The 18,840-nt window shown below is 41.8% G+C and overlaps 1 protein-coding gene across 6 annotated transcripts in view; it reads left to right on the top strand.

Annotated features, from left to right (window-relative positions):
* tmod4 (tropomodulin 4 (muscle)) overlaps positions 1–18,840 on the top strand; it is a 44,565-nt gene that overhangs the window by 22,699 nt on the left and 3,026 nt on the right. For 5 of the 6 annotated variants that reach the window (XM_088327687.1, XM_088327682.1, XM_088327683.1 and 2 more), the window contains 7 exons: positions 1,033–1,207; positions 2,897–3,053; positions 6,814–6,930; positions 14,373–14,465; positions 14,544–14,674; positions 17,030–17,137; positions 17,200–17,343. In XM_088327687.1, coding sequence (XP_088183813.1) covers positions 1,106–1,207; positions 2,897–3,053; positions 6,814–6,930; positions 14,373–14,465; positions 14,544–14,674; positions 17,030–17,137; positions 17,200–17,343 — 852 coding nt within the window. In that variant the 5' untranslated portion in view covers positions 1,033–1,105. The remainder of the gene's footprint in view (positions 1–1,032; positions 1,208–2,896; positions 3,054–6,813; positions 6,931–14,372; positions 14,466–14,543; positions 14,675–17,029; positions 17,138–17,199; positions 17,344–18,840) is intronic. The other variant, XM_088327688.1, reaches the window with a different exon arrangement.

Raw genomic sequence — 18,840 nt, 5'->3', positions numbered from 1 at the left:
CAAAATAAATAGAAAAATCTAGTGCCTCCTGGCAGTGGCTCAGGAGGTAGAGCTCTCGTCTTGGGATCAAGAGATCCCAGTTCGAATCCCGGCTCGTCCGTGTTATATGTCGAAGTGTCCTTGGGTAAGACACTGAACCCCTAATACCCCCAATAAGCAGGTTAGCGCCTTACATGGCTGCACGGCCACTATTGGGAAATGTGGAGCTCATTGCAAAGCGCCTTGGGAAGTCTTGACTTGAAAAGTGCTATAGAAATGCAGATCATTTCATTTCAAAAGAAGAAAATAATAACTAAAAAGGAGAGAAAAAAGAGAAGAAAATTATAAAGCAAGAAAAAAAGAATGGACCTAGGAAAGAAGAAAAAAAAAACAACAGGAAAAAAAGAAGAGGGAAAAAACATAACAGGCAGGAAAAAAGCAAGAAAAAAGAATGTTGAAGCAAATTGTAATGTATTGAAAGGTTTCATAGAACTCTTTTTTTTTTTTTTAATCAAATTTATAACGACTAGGGCAGCACGGCGGCGCAGTGGTTAGCGCGTGTGCGGCACAGTTCTGAGGTCGTGGGAACCTCCTGCGCGGGTTCAAATCCAGCTACCGGCCTTACTGTGCGGAGTTTGTATGTTCTCCCCCTGCTTGCGTAGGTTTCCTCCGGGCACTCCGGTTTCCTCCCACGTTCCAAAAAACATGCATTTCAGGTGAATTGGCCGGTCCAAATTGTCCCTAGGTGTGAATGGGCAAGTGAGTTGTCTGTCCCCGTGTGCCCTGCGATTGGCTGGCAACCAGTTGAGGGTGTCACCTGCCCACTGCCCGGAGATGGCTGGGATGGGCTCCAGGCCCCCCGCGACCCTAATAAGGATAAGCGGTACAGCTGATGAGATGAGATAACGACTACTCTTTGTTTCTTTTTACATGATTCAAAATGTCTCACATCAAATCAATATCGGCTCCTGTCAATCCTAATAATCGGTATCCTGAAAAACCCCGTATCTGTCCGTCCCTGGTCTCAAGTATTCTGACTCCTCTACCTCACAGAATCCCACCACCTGGGACCACCCGAACCGGAGCCAGTGTATGTAAGTCCTCCCCTTCCCCCAAGAAGCCAGTCATGTCGGACCCCAGGGACATCGACGAGGACGCCATCCTCAAGGCCTTGAGTCCCGAAGAGCTGGACCAGCTGGATTATGAACTGCAGGAGATGGACCCGGAGGTAGGAGAACAGCGGCGTCAAACTTTAAGACCGTGGAACTGTCCATAATACTGTCTATTTACTACAAGACCACTACTCATTTTCCTCCCGTGGCCCTAAAATAACAAGAACGATAAGCAATCGTCCCAGAACCACACGTTGGACCTAGTGAATGTCCTACAGTGAGCTGGGACCAATGTTCCCTGTAATTTTCTGAGCGTTCACACAAAGTCAGTGAGCACTGCTTGAAACAACAGTGAGCAACGGCAATCCCAAGTGTGGCCACTAAATAGTTAGTAGTACGATACACAACTGTATTTAATCACATTTTTGGTGGAATTACAATGTTGGCAACAAGATTGACTTGGTATCATTGGAATTTTTTTTGAATGCTACACAAACCTTTTCTTCTTTTTCCATGTATTTTTTTCCATTTTTTTTAAATTCCTTTAAAAAAAAAAATCTCATTGGGTTTATTTTTTTCTGAGCTGTTACTTTTTTCTTTTTGTTCTCTATTTACTTTATTTACTTTGTTTCTTTCGTTTGTTTTTTTTCTGACTTTTTTCCAATTTTTTCCTTCTTTTTTTCTCTTCCTTTGTTTCCTTTTTTTCTCAGCTTTTCACTACTTTTTCATTTTGGTATTTTTTTCCTTTTTTGTTCTATTCCCCCATTCCTTAAGTCATTTTGTGCATAATTTTACACAATATTTGGTCATGTTGGGATGAAAGAAGCAAAAACAACCTGAAGAGCCGTTTAGGACCCGAAAGAGACGGCTCCTTTTAGTGAGCCGAGCCGAAGAAGCCGGTTCTCGAAAAACTCTACTGACTTGACTCAACTTCGTTCTACTTCGACCTTGACTTCAAACTACCGCATTTAGAACACAGCGTCAGGGGAACCCTTGTATTTTGACCTTCATGCACTGTAACTTTGACTTAATTCGCTTCTTAATTAGCAATTTGGAGCCCTGATTTTTGTGAGCTGGCTCGATTTCCTTGTGCGCTGAGAATGTGCGAGCAGTGCGCGATTAGAGGGAACAGTGGCTGGGACCACAGTAACAAAGGCTATTATCGGTAACACAATGCGCCACCAGGGACTCAAATACTGCACTGCCAGACGTGTCCCCCTGCGGAAGCCAGTACATGTCCAAGCGTGTCTGCGGTTCGCTAGAGAGCATTTGAATGATCCAGAAACAGGATGGGAGGATGTGTTATGGTCAGATAAAAACAAAATGTAACTTTTGGGTGGAAACATACAGGTTAACGTGTTTGGAGGAGAACTGCATTTGAAGAACACCATACCCACTGTGAAGCACAGGGGTGGAAACATCATGCCTCTAGGCTGATTTCCTGCAAAAGAACCAGGGTGACTAATCTAAATCCAGATCTGTCCATAATAACTATGGCCTTGTATCAAAAAATTTTCAGTGAAAATGTCCTTCCATCAGCATGACAATAATTCCAAACACACAGGCAGGGAAACAAAGTAGGACTGTTCCATGGGTTTCTTAGGGGGCTATAACGTTGGTGACCCCGATTATACAGGCTATCTTACCGACTCCGGTTTTGGATTATTAGGACTGAAACGGGGTCATTAAGGACTTACTTTTCTAACACGAAGATAGAAAAGGTACTCGTGACTTTCACATATGGGACTTAACGCCCTCGATCGTGCAGCCGTGTGCCAATAAACACGACCTCTGCGCTCTCCCAGAATGCCTTGCTGCCCGCCGGCATGCGGCAACGGGACCAGACCAAGAAAAACCCGACGGGACCTTTCGACCGCGACGCTCTGATGCAGCATCTGGAGAAGGTGGCCATGGAGCATCCGGACCGAGAGGAGCTGGTTCCTTTCACGGGGGAGAAGAAAGGTGCTCCACACGCTTTCTGCTCCTAGTTTATGGATCAGGAAGCTTCTTTCAGTTAGCATCTGTTTTTGAAATGTATTGTCCTTATTAGGATATGCTAAGAAAAGACAAAAGAAACCAAATAGGAATAAAATGACTCCATTTTGTGCTGGCTTGGGGAGTAACGGAATATATGGAACGGCAAAAATGATGATTTATTTTCATGTAGTTTCTGTCGCATTTTATGTTCGTTTTGCCAGAGATCAAAGCCAGGAGAGAAAGCTTACCACGTGGTGTGAGTCATCATTTGATTCATATTTAGTTTCTTATGTCTTTTATTAGCATATTTGGTATTGGAATAATATAAAAGTAATTGAAAGTAATCCAGTTAAAGTAACCCTACCCAACCCTGGTAATGGGGAAGACGATTTAAGTTGGGGGGAGATTCCCAGACCAAGGGAATCACTTTGTATCCTGAAACGCCTTTGTAACGTGAGGCAAATGTTCCCCCTTCAGGTGCTTTGTAACCTGAAACCTTTGTATGGTGAGCAGGGTTGGGTAGGGTTACTTTAACTGGATTACTTTCAATGACTTTTGGATGACTCCAATACCAAATATAATAATAATAATAATAATAATTTCCTTGTATTGTCATTCTGTGTAACAATGTACACAGAACGAAATGTCGATTGCACCTGACCCGTTGTAGCGAGCCGATGCAGCCGCAGCCAACAGAGGGCGCCGCCGACCAGTTTTTAAGTCTTAGGAATGACTCGGCCGGGGCGCGAACCACCGACCTCCCAGTATGCTCATAAAAGACAAAAGAAACTAAATAGGAATAAAATGACTCAATTTTGTGCAGGCTTGGGGAGTAACGGAACACATGGAACGGCAAAAATGATGTTGGCAAGCTGTTTGGATTGATTTTCATTTTGTTTCTGTGGCATTTTATGTTAATTTTGCCAGAGATCAAAGCCAGGAGAGAAAGCTTACCACGTGTTGTGAGTCATTTTATTCACATTTAGTTTCTTTTGTCTTTTATGAGCATATTTGGTATTGCAGTAATCCAAAAGTAATTGAAAGTAATCCAGTTAAAGTAACCCTACCCAACCCTGAGGTAATGAATAGCCTATTGGAATAGTGGCAATTTCGCAGTCAATAAAACTCAAGTGACTTATCAGCGTAATTGGGTTGATTGTTTTCAAGTGACAGCTTAAATTATTTGGCTTCATGCTGTTCGCTGCCAACATTTTCAAACATAGCCAGCACACCAGTATTTGCCCGTCTCCACAGTCGCAGTGAAGTGCTACGTGCGCTTCACCAAACTTCCTCGTCTTATCTTCCGGGAGGAGAATTTTGTTTGTGTCTTTACCCTGTCTCTTGGCTCGTCTCCGCATCCGTAGTAAATATTTTCTTTATTGGGTCACTTGAGAGTCCGCTACACTTCGTGTCTACACATCATACCCAATGCTTATACTCTGTGCTTCATGCACTGTGTGGAGGCTAAATGTAAACACTCTGCTAACAAAACACCACTGCTTCCTAGTGTAGTGGAGGTGCAATGACACCTTATTCCCAGAAAGTAAAAAATAAAGCTCCCCAAATGTGCCCGTGCCCCCCTTAGCGAAGGAAGCCCACCCAACTATTGGAACTGATTGGAACAATTCAAATAAATCGTTTAGATCTCTCATTTACAAGTTGTTCCCAGAATTGTAGACTTACACTACATGTGGATGGATACAACCGTGATGTCCACTATATATGGATGGATAAAACTGTGGCATCCAATGTATATATGGAATGCTATATTTGCCGTAGGAGAAGAGAATAAAATGTCCTGGAAAAATCAACTAAAACACACGATTTTTTAAGCAAGTAGGTTTGTGTGTTTCGTTAGTCAATGTACTACCAGTCCCACAGTGTTTTGCGGCAGTAATGAGCATGAATACACAGATTATTTGTGTCATGCTTTAGTACAGGGTTGGGCAAAGTACGGCCCGTGGGCTGCCAGGGTTTTTAATCTAGCCTGCCAAACAAAAATGTTAAAATTCTAAAATATATACAGTATATATATATATAATATATATAAATTGGTAAAAACAACTACAACTAACGTCCCCAGTGTCTCTTCATGTATATTCTCTCCATAAAAATATACTTTTTATGAAGTATTGTTGTGTACTTTCCTCAAGGCCCACATTTAAACAGCTATTTATTTGCTATTTTCTTGATCTTTTTTTAATCAAGATATTCATCAAAGAAAAAATACTTCATTTAAATGCGTACTATCAAATTTAGTACCTCAAAATAGGAGTATATTACCGTATTTTCCGCACTATAAGGCGCACCCCGAAAAAATCGTTTTTGGTCCTATATTTGACATACATAAGACGCACCGGATTATAAGGCGCTACAATGGGAACGTCGACAAAACAGTCAGATAGTTCAGTCCAACTTCTTACCCTCTTAACATTCCCAAAGCTTGCAAAGACGCAAATACGTGTCGAGAACACGTGCGGATGCGGTGTCCGTACGATGTCACTCAAATGCATCGTTCCATCATTCGGAAGGTTAAAGTCTTGGGATTCAAGAAATGCCAACCATTCCTTACTTTCTATTTTCTTTTTCGCTCGCAACTTTACTGTGCATATGACAATAAACACTTGGAATTGAGTTTAATTTAAAAATAGACACTCCATTCCATCCATGATCTGCACCGCTTATCACAGAAACATCGAGTTCAGTCTAAAACAAGATACAGGGAAAATAAATAGCCGGAGTAGCTCACCGAAGTCGTTGTGTTCATAATAATGTGCAGCCGTGGTCCTCTTATATCCGTGAGTGTAGTCAATCCAGGAGAGTAAAATATTTACAAATACAGAATAGTAAAAAATGCTTTCTGTATGCCGTCAACCACGTGCTATACACATTCATCTTTTTCGGCCAATTGCAGGCTTTGTTTTGCCGCTTAAGCCTATGCCAGCCTGTAAATGATAAAAAGGATCCGCCCCTTGACCTCCGAATAACTTTAGCCAATAGTGATCGATTCAAATGATGATTGACACATTGGTTAGCCAATGAAACGCAGGTAAATTGAATTCTGAGTGTTTTAAAACCAATTTGATGAGGGTAATTTATTGTAAACACATATAAAGGGAATTCGAACATGTACATGCATATGTCTGCATGGATATTTGTCCATAAATGGCAATGACCAAATAGTAGATAGGTTTACAGTTTTTTTTCTCAGGTATTGCAAAAAGTATACAAATCAGTCTAATCAGTTTATGATTTTTGTTCCTTCTGCCATATTTTCTAACGCAATGCGGCCCCAGGACCCAAAAGCTTTGCCCACTCCTGTTCTAGTACATGCTTCCTACTTTGCAGAAACTCAGCTAATGGTCAGGTGTGTAGTTTGAGATGCCATTAAAAAGTTGAAAGTGAAATATTTTCTCTATTAAGTATGTGTTAAGAATGACCAACTGAGCTCAAAGAGCCCTTATGCTTTATTTTCCCTTGCGCCTATCTGTTTTTATCTTACTTTAATTGGGTCTGTCTGGAGAGGAACAAACCCCCAAAAAGATGAAAAAAGAAGAGTTTTTTCGAGCGTATCTTAAAATTCACGCAAATCATGTTTTACTCTGCTGCCATCTCCTGGCTTAAAGTTATTATTGCAGCCTTATGTTTTCAAATTCCGCACCCCACCTTGGTAGTTATGGATCGATGGAGTGATGTACTTCAACGGAGGCTGCATCCTAAATGACAGTTCTCCATGTTCTTCCAGGAAAAGCCTTCATAGCTCGAAAGAGAGAGATTCCGGCGCATGAGCAGATCACCTTGGAGCCCGAGCTGGAGGAAGCGCTCAAAAACGCCACGGATGCCGAAATGTGCGACATCGCAGGTGAGGAAACGTTTTTGGAAGAACGAGTGCCTTCACAGTGTTCATTTGAGCTGTGAAAAGTGATGGGTCCCGGGGACTGGCATGCTCAAAAATCTATGGGTCCCAACAGAGATCTATGGCTCCCCAAAATTGAGTCTTATCCAGCTTGAAATTGTAAATCCGCAACAAATATATAATATAAATGTATATATTCATTCAGTTTTAATCATCAGTTTATTGATAATACAAATCAGTTATCACTTCAAGAGTTTTCAGTTCACAACAATATTGTACATTATACAAAATAATATTGCTGAATGAATAGTCTATATTTTCACGCAGTTTTAATCATTACAGTTAATTGGTTATACAAAGCCAGTTATCACTTCAGATTTTTCAGTTCATATATTCTTCGTGGTTTGCGTCCTAGACGCATGATTTTTGCTAGGGACGCATAGTGTCAAATCAACGTGCGTCCCAGGGACGCAACTTTTTGACACAAAATTGTCATTATTACCCGACTACAAAGATTTACCGCACTCCAAACTTTTGGTCAGGCAGATCCGCCATCGTTGTGGCGGTTGTCGAGTGAAAGAGAAGTATGCCTCCGAAAAAACAGTTAGCATTAGGTGAAAATCAACCCAAAATTGGTAATTTCTTCGGTGTCAGTAATTAGTCGAAACAATGCAGGAAATGATAACAACGGCAATAATTCCAGCACGAGAAAACGGCGGAGAAATTCTTTGGAAGATCACGGAGGCAAGGAAAACACGTGTGTTGAAGCCAACGTTTCGACAGAAGAAAATAAACAAAAGAATACTCCTAGCAAGAAAAGGACTTTTCTGCCAAAATGGACTCAATTCTATTCCTGGTGACGCTATGAGGAGGATGATAATGGACTGGACCTTGAGAAGGCATTACAACAAAAAACACTGGACTATGTGTAATGTGTAATGAAAGATCAAACATCAAACATTCCGGTTGTATCCAGAAACTCTGTTTGACCCTCACCACCCTCATCAACACCCCCCCCCCCCCAACTGCCGCCCCCCACCCCCACCCGAGGAAAACAATGCCTACTTACAACAAAGTCAGTTAGTTCTTTGTTCCTTTATCTCTTTGTTTCCTTATCCTCACTGTAAATGTGGAACTGGAGTCGTCCAATTTCGTTGTCACAGCATATCCCATGTTGTAACAATGACAATAAAGGCATATTCTATTCTATTCTATTCTATTCTACAACTGTGGCGGGACAGCAAACCACAAAGAATATATGAACTGAAAAATCTGAAGTGAATAAAACTGAATGAAAATATAGATTCATATAATTATTTCAGCAATATTATTTTGTATAATGTACACTATTGTTGTGAACTGAAAACTCTTGAAGTGATAACTGATTTGTATTACCAATAAACCGTGATGAATAAAACCGAACGAATATATAGATTTATATGATATATTTGTGGCCGATTTACAATTTCAAGCTGGATAAGACTCAATTTTGGGGAGCCATAGATCTCTGTTGGGACTTAATAGATTTTTGAGCATGCCAGTCCCCGGGACCCATCACTTTTCTCAAACGAACACTGCTTATGCCGGTGAAAACACGGTACATATTTTGACCCACATATAAGTTCGGTCAGGACGCGACTTCAGCACGTCAGCCATTCGAGGGGATCCGATTCCCCGAAGTCAGCGGCTCAAAAATAAAACGGGTGGGCCTGGTAAGGGTGGAGCGGCTTCTGCGGGAGGAAGATAGAATATCTTTGTAAAACACACGCCTGTTGACAGCACAAGCCCGGGACGGCTCGCCGCGCATAGTTTTCATTTAAGCCCGTTAATTATATAAACACACGTCCTGAAACGCCCAGCCTGATTTCCGCGGAGCCGACGACGAACTCGTAGATCTGAATTTATTTGATGTGTAAACCATTTTTGATTCTAAAGAACCGAGGATTGTAAAAACGCAGCGCAACCAATGTTCCCTGTCATTTTCTAAGCGTTCACACAAAGTCGGTGAGCAACGCTTGAAACAACAGTGAGCAACGGCAATCCCAAGTGTGGCAACTAAGTCATGATCAAACATGTCCAAAACTTGACATCAACTTACATTTTGCGGAGTTTCCGGCAATGCGAAATGATTTTTCTCTTTTCAATGAATTGACTCATCTATGATTGCCTACAAACATCATTTGTTTTTACAATTCTTTCACAAGATATCCATTTCTTTTTATTTCCTGATAGATTTTGTCGCATAATATTAACATTTTGGGGGCTTATTGAGTCGGTTGCACCATACACAACTGTACTGAATTACATTTTTTAGTGGAAGTAGAATGTTGGCAACAAGATTCACTTGATATCATTGGAAATGATTTGAACGCAGCACAAACTTTTTCTTCTTTTTTTCGTGTTTTTTTTCCTACTTTTTTTTTAATTCCTTTAAAAAAATCTCATTGTGTTTATTTTTTCCGAGCTGTTGCTTTTCTCTTTTTGTTCTTTTACTTTTTTCCTACATTTCTTTCTTTTATTTTTTTCTGTTTTTTTTCTAAATTTTCCCTTCTTTTTTCTCTTCCTTTTGTTTCTTTTTGTCTCAGCTTTTCACTACTTTTTCATTTTGGTATTTTTTTCTTTTTTGTTCTATTCCCCCCTTACTTTAAGTCATGTTGTGCATCATTTTACATAATATTTGGTCATGTTGGGATGAAAGAAGCAAAAACAACCCCTAAGAGCTGTTTAGGACCCGAAGGAGCCGGTTCTTTTTAGTGAGACGAGTCGAGGAAGCCGGTTCTCTACTAACTTTACTCAACTTCGTTCTACTTCGACTCGACTTCAAAATACCGCATTTAGGACACAACGTCAGGGGAACCTGTGTATTTTGACCTTCATGTACTGTAACTTTGACTTAAGTCGCTTCTTAAATAATAACTTTGAGCCCTGATTTTTGTGCGCTGGCTCGATTTTCTTCTGCGCTGGCTCGATTTTCTTGCGCACGCGCGCAGTTCAGAGGGAACACTGAGCGCCACCCCCCCCTATACTCCCTCGAATGTGGACCGGGTCCAAACGAGGATTAGCCCTCGGGTGGCTTCTTTTGTCGAGGTTTGATAGCCGACGTGCGGGCAGCGGGATGAAAAGCTGGTCACTAAACAGAAAACGAAACGGCGGATCAGCAATGTCATTATCTGCTTTTTTTTTTACGATATTGGCATCCTTCGCCGCCCCCCGGCTAGGCTAGCCGGAGCCGTAAAGCTAGAAGGTTTACTGTCAGGGCCGAGGAGGGTGTTTATGGCTAAGCAGGCAGCTGTCTCACTGCTTTGCCTTTCCCTGGCGGGGTCACGAGGGCTGGGGGGCGCGGCAGTTGGGGTGTAACACACTTGGACGGGAGCGCAATGCTTCCCCCTTCTGGTCACAGTTGTAGGCAATGAAATGAAATGATCTGCATTTCTATAGCGCTTTTCAAGTCAATGACTTCCCAAAGCGCTTTACAATGTGCTTCACATTTCCCAATAGCAGCCTTGCAGCCATGTAAGGTGCTAACCTGCTTATTGGGGGTATTGGGGGTTCAGTGTCTTACCCAAGGACACTTCGGCATGTAACACGGACGAGCCGGGATTCGAACTGGGATCCCTTAATCCTAAATCGATCGCTCTACCTCCTGAGCTACTGCCGGGCAGGGGTCTCAAACTCATTTTAACTCAGGGGGGCCACACATTAGAACAAACATTATCTCAGGGGCCGGACTAATGAGGAAGGAAGAATGAAAAGGAGAGATGGACAGAAAGAAAGAAAGAAAGAAAGAAACAAACAAACCAAAAAAGAGAAAGTAAGTAAGTAAGTAAGTTAAGTAAGTAGGTAAGTAAGTAATCAAGTAGGTATGTAAGTAGATAGGTAGGAAGGTAGGTAGGTTGGTAATATTGAAAAGGAAAAGATGGGATGAAGAAAGAAATAAATAACAAAAAAAGGAAAGAAAGAATGAAAGAAAGAATGAAAGAAAGAAAATGAAAGAAAGAAAGATAAAAATAATGAAAATGAAAAATGGAGGGAAAGAAAGAAAGAAAGAGAAAGAGAGAAAGAAAGAAAAAGTAAGGTAAGTAAGTATGAAGTAAGTAAGTAAGTAGATAGGTAGGTAGGTAAGAATGAAAAGGAAAGATGGGGACAAAGAAAGAAAGAAATAACAAAAGAAAAATGAAAGAAAATTAAAGAATGAAAGAAAGAAAAAAGAATGAAGAGGAAAGATGGAGGGAAAGAAAGAAAGAAAGAAAGACTAGTAGATTGAGAAGAATTAAAAGGAGATAGAAAGAAATAAGAGAAAGAGAGGGAGAGAAAAAGAGAGAGGGTGGGACAAAGAAAGAGAGAAAGGGATAAATAGAGAGAGAGAGAAAATGTTAGAATGCTAATAAAAGTCAAAAGAAACTAAATATGAAAGAATGAAAGAAAAAAAGAATGGAAAGGAAAGATGGAGGGAATGAAAGAAAGAAAGACTAGTAGATTGAGAAGAATTAAAAGGAGAGAGAAAGAAATAAGAGAGAGGGAGAGAAAAAGAGAGAGGGTGGGTCAAAGAAAGAGAGAAAGGGATAAATAGAGAGAGAGAGAGAGAATGTTAGAAAAAAAGAGAGATAAAAAGAGAAATAGCAAGAGAGGGGGAACAAAATAGATAGAAAAAGAAATCCAAACAGAAATAGAAAGAGAGAAGGAGAGAAAGAGAGAAGGGGAGAAAGAGGAGGGGGATGCAAGAGAGAGAGAGAGAGAAAAGACAGAAAAAAGGAAAAAAGGAAGAGAGCGCAAAAGAAGGTAAAAAGACACAGAGAAAAAGACAAAGAGGAACAAAGAAAGAAAAAGAGAGAGACAAAGGGAGAGAGAGAGAAAGAAAGAAATACAGATACAGCATTTTTGAGAGGTGCCTGGCTTTGGCAACATCAAGTGACATATTTCAGCCAGCAGCTCATTTTTCTCTTGTGCTTTCCTCAGCGTTGACTCGCGGGTCGGATTCAATCCCTTAGCGGGCCTGATCCGGCCCGCGGGCCGCCTGATTGACACCTGTGGTTTAAAGGGACAGTACCATGAAATATGAAGTAAAGGGACCGCCAAACTTTCTATTAGCAAAGACAAAAATTTACGAGTCTTATAAAAAGGCAAAAATCTCCACCAGTTAATAAACAAGTGGGCAGAGAACGAAGCCCTGAGGGTCTCCGGTGTCTACACTTGGCGATGGAAGGAGGAACGGAGTTCAAGAATCGCTTGCGAAGAGTCGAGAAGCACTAAAATAGAACGTTTAAATTTAAAGATCTTTCTCCGCGTCTGGGTCTCCTTTACGAGCGGTCAAATATCAGATCGGCACTTTTCAAGTCAGCCTGGACAACGGACTCTTTTGGTTCTTGAAGACTTCAATAGAAGCTTCAATTCAGAATTAGGATTTAGGAACCAGGTCTTTGAGGACAGGCCAAAATCTCAATCACTGTGTGTAATGGTAAGGGGGAGGACCCATATGCAGGGATCAGGGTTGGGTAGGGTTCCTTTTACTGGATTACTTTCAATAACTTTTGGATGACTCCAATAGCAAATATGCTAAGAAAAGACAAAAGAAACTAAATGGGAATAAAATGATGACTCGCAACACGTGGTAAGCTTTCTCTCCTGGCTTTGATCTCTTTGATCTCCGGCAAAACGAACATAAAATGCAGGGTTGGGTAAGGTTCTTTTAACTGGATTACTTTCAATGACTTTTGGATGACTCCGATAGCAAATATGCTAATAGAAGACAAAAGAAACTAAATAGGAATCAAATGATGACTCACAACACGTGGTAAGCTTTCTCTCCTGGCTTTGATCTCTTTGATCTCCGGCAAAACGAACATCAAATGCGACAGAAACAAAATGAAAATCTATCCAAACAGCTTTTTGCCGTTCCGTGTATTCTGTTACTCCCCAAGCCTGCACATAATTGAGTCATTTTATTCATCTTTCGTTTCTTTTGTCTTTTATTAGCATCTCACTTTCTATCTCTCTCTCTTTCACTCAGTCTGTCTTTCTTTTTCTTTATTTGTTCCTCTTTGTCTTTTTACCTTCTTTTGCTCTCTCTTCCTTTTTTTCCTTTTTCTGTCTTTTCTCCCTCTCTCTTGTGTCCCCCTCCTCTTTCTCCCCTTCTCTCCTTCTATTTCTGTTTGGATTTCTTTTTCTATCTATTTCTTTCCCCCTCTCTTACTATTTCGCTTTTTATCTCTCTTGTTTCTAACATTCTCTCTCTCTATTTATCACTTTCTCGCTTTCTTTGACCCACCCTCTCTCTTTTTCTCTCCCTCTCTTTCTCTTATTTCTTTCTCTCTCCTTTTAATTCTTCTCAATCTACTAGTCTTTCTTTCTTTCTTTCTTTCTTTCCCTCCATCTTTCCTTTCCATTCTTTTTTTCTTTCATTCTGTCATATTTAGTTTCTATTGCATTTTATTAGCATATTTGGTATTGGAGTCATCCAAAAGTCATTGAAATATGTCAATTGATGTTGCCTAAGCCAGGCGCCTTTCTCAAACGCTGTACCTGTATCTCTCTCTCTCTCTCTCTTCCTCCCTTTTTCTCTCTCGCTCTCTCTCTCATCCTCCCTTCTTCTCTCTTGCTCTCTCTCTCTTCCTCCCTTCCTCTCTCTCTCTCTCTCTCTCTTCCTCCCTTCTCTTTCCCTCTCTCTCTCTCTCTTCCTTCCTTCTTCTCTCTCGCTCTCTCTGTCTTCCTCCCTTCTCTCTCGCTCTCTCTTCCTCCCTTCTTCTCTCTCTGTCTCTCTCTCTCTCTCTCCTTTTCATTCTTTCATATTTAGTTTCTTTTGTCTTTTATTAGCATATTTGGCATCCTCCACAAAAAAACAGGAATATAGTCAAAAAAACTAACAATTGGTCTCAAAAGCACTAACAAAATGTCCAAACAGGTAAAAATAAGACAAACAATGGCAGCATGGACAGTCAAGTTCAGAGTCATTCCTAAGACTTAAAAAGTGGTCGGCGGCGCCCTCTGTTGGCTGCGGCTGCATCGGGTCGCTACAACGGGTCAGGTGCAATCGACATTTCGTTCTGTGTACATTGTTACACAGAATGACAATACAAGGAAATTATTATTATTATTATTATTAAATATAAAGAGCTGGAAATAATGAAGTCCAGAGAAGTCCAGGTTAGCTCTCTTGGGCGGAGGTGTCATCTCAGATTTTAAGAGCTTGACTGACCAACATTTTTATCTGGGAAATGGTAAGATTTCACGTCAATAGACGCGTTTAAGGGCCTCAAGGTTTCCTTATTTTCCTCATGTTGAGGTTTTTTGAGTTTTTCCTTGCCCTCATGTTGGTTCCAAATCAGGGGATGATGTCATAATAGTCTGAAATAATAGCCTGTGTAATAACCTGTGCAGCCCTTTGAGACTCTTTGTGATTAAGGGTTATACAAATAAAAATGACTTGACTTGATGTTTTCCTACCCCTGCAGCCATTTTGGGCATGTACACACTGATGAGCAACAAGCAGTACTACGACGCTCTGGGCACTTCCGGAACCATCGCCAACACCGAGGGAATCAACAGTACGTATTGGTACAAGAACCAGGAAGAAAGTTCTGGTTTTCCATCGGAGATGATTGACGTCTTCCCTTTTACTTCAGGCGTGGTGAAAGAAGATCCTTTCAAGATCTTCCCAGAGGAGCCGCCCAACCCCACCAACGTGGAGGAGACCCTGGAGAGGATCCAGAACAACGACAGCAGCTTGACCCAAGTCAACTTTAACAACATGACGGTGAGACTGAGGAAAGGAGGCCAGTGTTCATTTGAGTTGTGAGAAGTGATGGGTCCCGGGGACTCCAAAATCTATGGGTCCCAACAGAGATCTATGGCTCCCCGAAATGTAGTCTTATCCGGGTTGAAATTGTAAATCGCCTTCTCTTCTTTTCCCTCCCTCTTTCTCTTATTTCTTTATCTCTCTTTTTCTTTCTCTTTAATCTGGTAGTCCGGCCCCCGACAGAATGTTTGTTCTATCGTGTGGCCCCCGACTTAAAATGAGTTTGACACCCCTGCCATAGATGGATAGGTAGACAGATACATTATTCATCCCCGTAGGGAAATTCACACTATCTATTGATCGGTTGACCGACCCAGGACCGACCCAAGACCGACCCTAGACCGACCCTAGACCGACCTTAGACCGACCTTAGACCGACCCAATGCCGACCAAAGACCGACCCAAAGACCGACCCAAAGACCGACCCATAGACCGACCCAAGACCGACCCAAAGACCGACCCAAAGACCGACCCAAAGACCGACCCAAAGACCGACCCAAGACCGACCCAAGACCGACCCAAAGACCGACCCAAAGACCGACCCAAAGACCGACCCAAGACCGACCCAAAGACCGACCCAAAGACCGACCCAAGACCGACCGACCTAAGACTAAAGGTTGACGACAATCAATGTCAAAAACAACACTGTCTAGTAGTCAAGAACCGATACCAGTCAATGAAGTTCAAGAATTCAAGTGAAATAAACTTCATTGGAATCAACTGTTAGAACTTAATTTTTGTTCATCAGTTAAAAAAAAAAAAGGAGTGTAATCTTCTATGTAGTCTTCAACGCCGGAAAGCAGATTCTTGTCAGTTGTCAGGGCTATAGAATAGCAGACCATTTAGCATCTTGATTATCCTCAAAACATTTGGAGGCTGACTCCCTATCGGTGTGTGTGTGTGTGTGTGTGTGAATGGGTAAGTGTGAAGCATTTTGTAAAGCGCTTTGGGAGGTCTTCATTGACTTGAAAAGCACTATAAAACAGCAGACCATTGACCGTCTTGATTATCCTCATAACATTTGGAGCCTGACTCCCTATTGGTGTGTGAGTGTGTGTGTGAATGGGTAAGTGTTAAGCACATTGTAAAGCGCTTTGGGAGGTCTTCGTTCACTTTGAAGGATTTTATCCATTTGACTATAAAGGGTTTTATACAATCGAAATGACATTTAATGCAAAAGATATTCACTGGCTGGGCTGTGGTGCGAGGTCAGGGCACCCTGGTAGAAAATGTTTTTTATAGGGACGGCGGGAACGGGTCGTAAGGCTGATAAGATAATCAGCACTTCCAGACGCAGAAAGGCCCTGATGACGGAGAAACGCTCGGTGTTGTTTTGAGTATTCCAGACATCGGGACGCTCTTCTATCAGATGGTGAAGCCCAGGGGGTCTTCCTTGGCACACCCATGGGAGGAGTCGGCACGCCAATATGCAGGGAGAAGATGGCCAAAAGGAAAAAGCTAAAGGACTTGAAAAAAAGGCTTCCCAGAGACTCCAACGTCGCAAATAGAATAGAAAATACCTTTATGGTCATTATTACAAAATGGGTTAACATATTGTGACAACGAAATAGGGCATGACATTCCAGTTTCACACATTCACAGTGAGGTAAAAAAGCCAAGAAGGTAAAGGAACAGAGAAGATAAGGTTATAAAACAAGGAGGATAAGGTTATAGTTAAATACTTTAAGAAAATAAATCTGCCCCCGTGTGGAAATGCCGGTCTCTTGCCCGTATTTTCCCCGAAAAGAAAAGAGCATGCATTGTTAGAGAATGTAAGTTGTGTCTGGTTAATGGAGTCCGATAACTCATTCGAACTATTTGGTAAATTCTACATTTTGATATTTCATTCCCAACAATTCGAACAGCACTATAGAAAAGCAGAGCATTTACCATTTACTATGTCAAAATTCAGCTCGGTGGCCTTGGGGGTAGGGTTCCCGCCACGAGACTGAAAGGTTGCTGGTTCGAGCCTCGGCCGAGTCATACCTAAGACTTAAACATCGGTACCCGTTGCCTCCCGGATTGGCGTTCAGCATTAGGGGTTGGAATTGGGGGGTTTGCTCACCTAATCACTCCCAACACATCAGTTGGGTTGAGCGAGGGGGCTGGGAACCCCCTCTTCTAAATCAATCTCCCAGAAAGAGTCAGAAAAGACTCTAGCCACCTCCCACAAAATTGACATTGATAGAACCACCCTTGACTAAGAAGGAACCACCAATTGACGGCTGTCGAATTCTAATCCGATGTCGCTATCGGTGCGTGAGCGTGTGTAAGAACAGGTGAGGGACTGAGTTACGATTTTTGCCCTTTCAGGACATTCCCATCCCGACGCTGAGGGAGATCATGGAGGCCATGAAGGGAAACTCTCACGTGGAGGTCCTGAGCATCGCCGCCACTCGCAGCAACGACCCGGTGGCTTTGGTGAGTCCCGCCTCCCCGGCCGCGACGCTTTCGGGGCCCGTCCGATTTTTGACCTTCGGCAGGCCTGCGCGGAGATGCTGAAGGAGAACAGGAGCCTGCAGAGTCTTAACATCGAGTCCAACTTCATCACCTCGGACGGGATGAAGGCCGTCATCAAGGCCATGGGCCACAACGCCACCATCACCGAGCTCAAGATCGACAATCAGGTTGGAACGCGACTCTGGATTTCTTTAAAGAGTTTCCCGTGATTTTTAGAATTGATTTAGCTTCACGAAAAAACTCTAATCCAGGGATGTCTAAGAGGGCCCGCTAAGGGTTGGAATCCGGCCCGCGAGACAACGCTCTCCCCTTCTCCCTTTTTCTCTCACCCTCTCTCTCTCTCTTTCTGTTTTTATTCTTTCTCTCTTCCGTCATTTTTCTCTCTCTCTTTCTCCCTTTTTCTCTCTCTTTCTCTTGTCCTCCCTTTTTCTCTCTCTCTTCTTCAATTCCTCTTTTCTCCCCTTCCTTCCTTTTTCTCTCCCCTTGTCTCTCTCCCCCCCTCTTTTTCTGTTAATCTTTGTTTTGATCTCTTATGTTTCTCACATGCTCTTACTCTCTCTCTCTCGTTCTCTTATTCAATTTTTTCCTCTCTCTTTCTCTTTTCTTTCTCCCCTATTCTCTCCCTCTCCTTTCTTTCTTTGTGTCTTTTTATTTCTTTGGTTTCTCACACTCTCTCTTTCTTCCTCTTTTTTCTCTCTTTCTCTCCTTCCTGCCTTCCTTTTCTCTCCCTCCCTTTCTATTTCTCTTTTTATCTCTTTTGTTTCTCATTTCTCTCTCTTCCTTCATTTTTCTCTCTCTCTCTCCCTTTCTCTTGTCCTCCCTTTTTCTCTCTCTCTCTCTCTCTCTCCCTTTTTCTCTCCTAGTGTCTCCCCCCCTTTTCTGTTTCTCTTTGTTTTTATCTCTTATGTTTCTCACATTCTCTCTATCGCTTATTCCATTTTTCTCTCTCTTCCTCTTTTCTTTCTCCCCTTTACTCTCTCTCTCTCTTTTCTCTCTGTTTCTTTTTATTTCTTTGGTTTCTCACACTCTCTCTCTTCCTCTTTTTTTCTCTCTTTCTCTTCTTCCTGTCCTCCTTTTCTCTATCTCCCTTTCTATTTCTCTTATGTTTCTCACATTCTCTCTCTCTCTCTCTCTCTCTTATTCAATTTTTCTCTTTTTCTCCTTCTCTTACTCGCCCTTTCTCTCTCTCTCTTTTCACTCTTTGTTTCTTTTTATTTCTTTGGTTTCTCACTCTCTCTCTTCCTCTTTTTTTCTCTCTCCATTTTTCTTTCTCTTCTTCCTGTCCTCCTTTTCTCTCTCTCCCTTTCTATTTCTCTTTTCATCTCTTTTCTCACATTCTCTCCTCTCTCTCTTTCTTCTGTTTCTCTCCTTTTCTTAATTGTGGATGCGTTGTTTGAGATGTCCTAAAAAGTTTAAAGTAGAAATATTTTCTCTATTAAAACTGTCAGAGTCCCAAAAATAAACCTATTTCAAGTCCGAACGCCGACCCAAAGGTTTATTCGAGCGCCTCTAAGAAATGCACGTACTTGCACGCACCATATAGGAAGCTTGACAGAAGCTCAAGTGATGACTTCAGCCAGAAAATAGCATCAGAGTAGAAAAGTTTCAAACTCCGCACAGCACCTTTAAACCTGAATAAACCCAACCCAACAAATTATATTTTG

The sequence above is a fragment of the Urocampus carinirostris genome, chromosome 2 (genome assembly GCF_059441175.1).
Source record: "Urocampus carinirostris isolate Australia breed hairy pipefish chromosome 2, RoL_Ucar_1.0, whole genome shotgun sequence".
In the NCBI taxonomy this organism is placed as follows: Eukaryota; Metazoa; Chordata; class Actinopteri; order Syngnathiformes; family Syngnathidae; genus Urocampus; species Urocampus carinirostris.
Note: the sequence above shows the minus strand (reverse complement) of the source record. Positions and strands in the feature narration are given on the sequence as shown.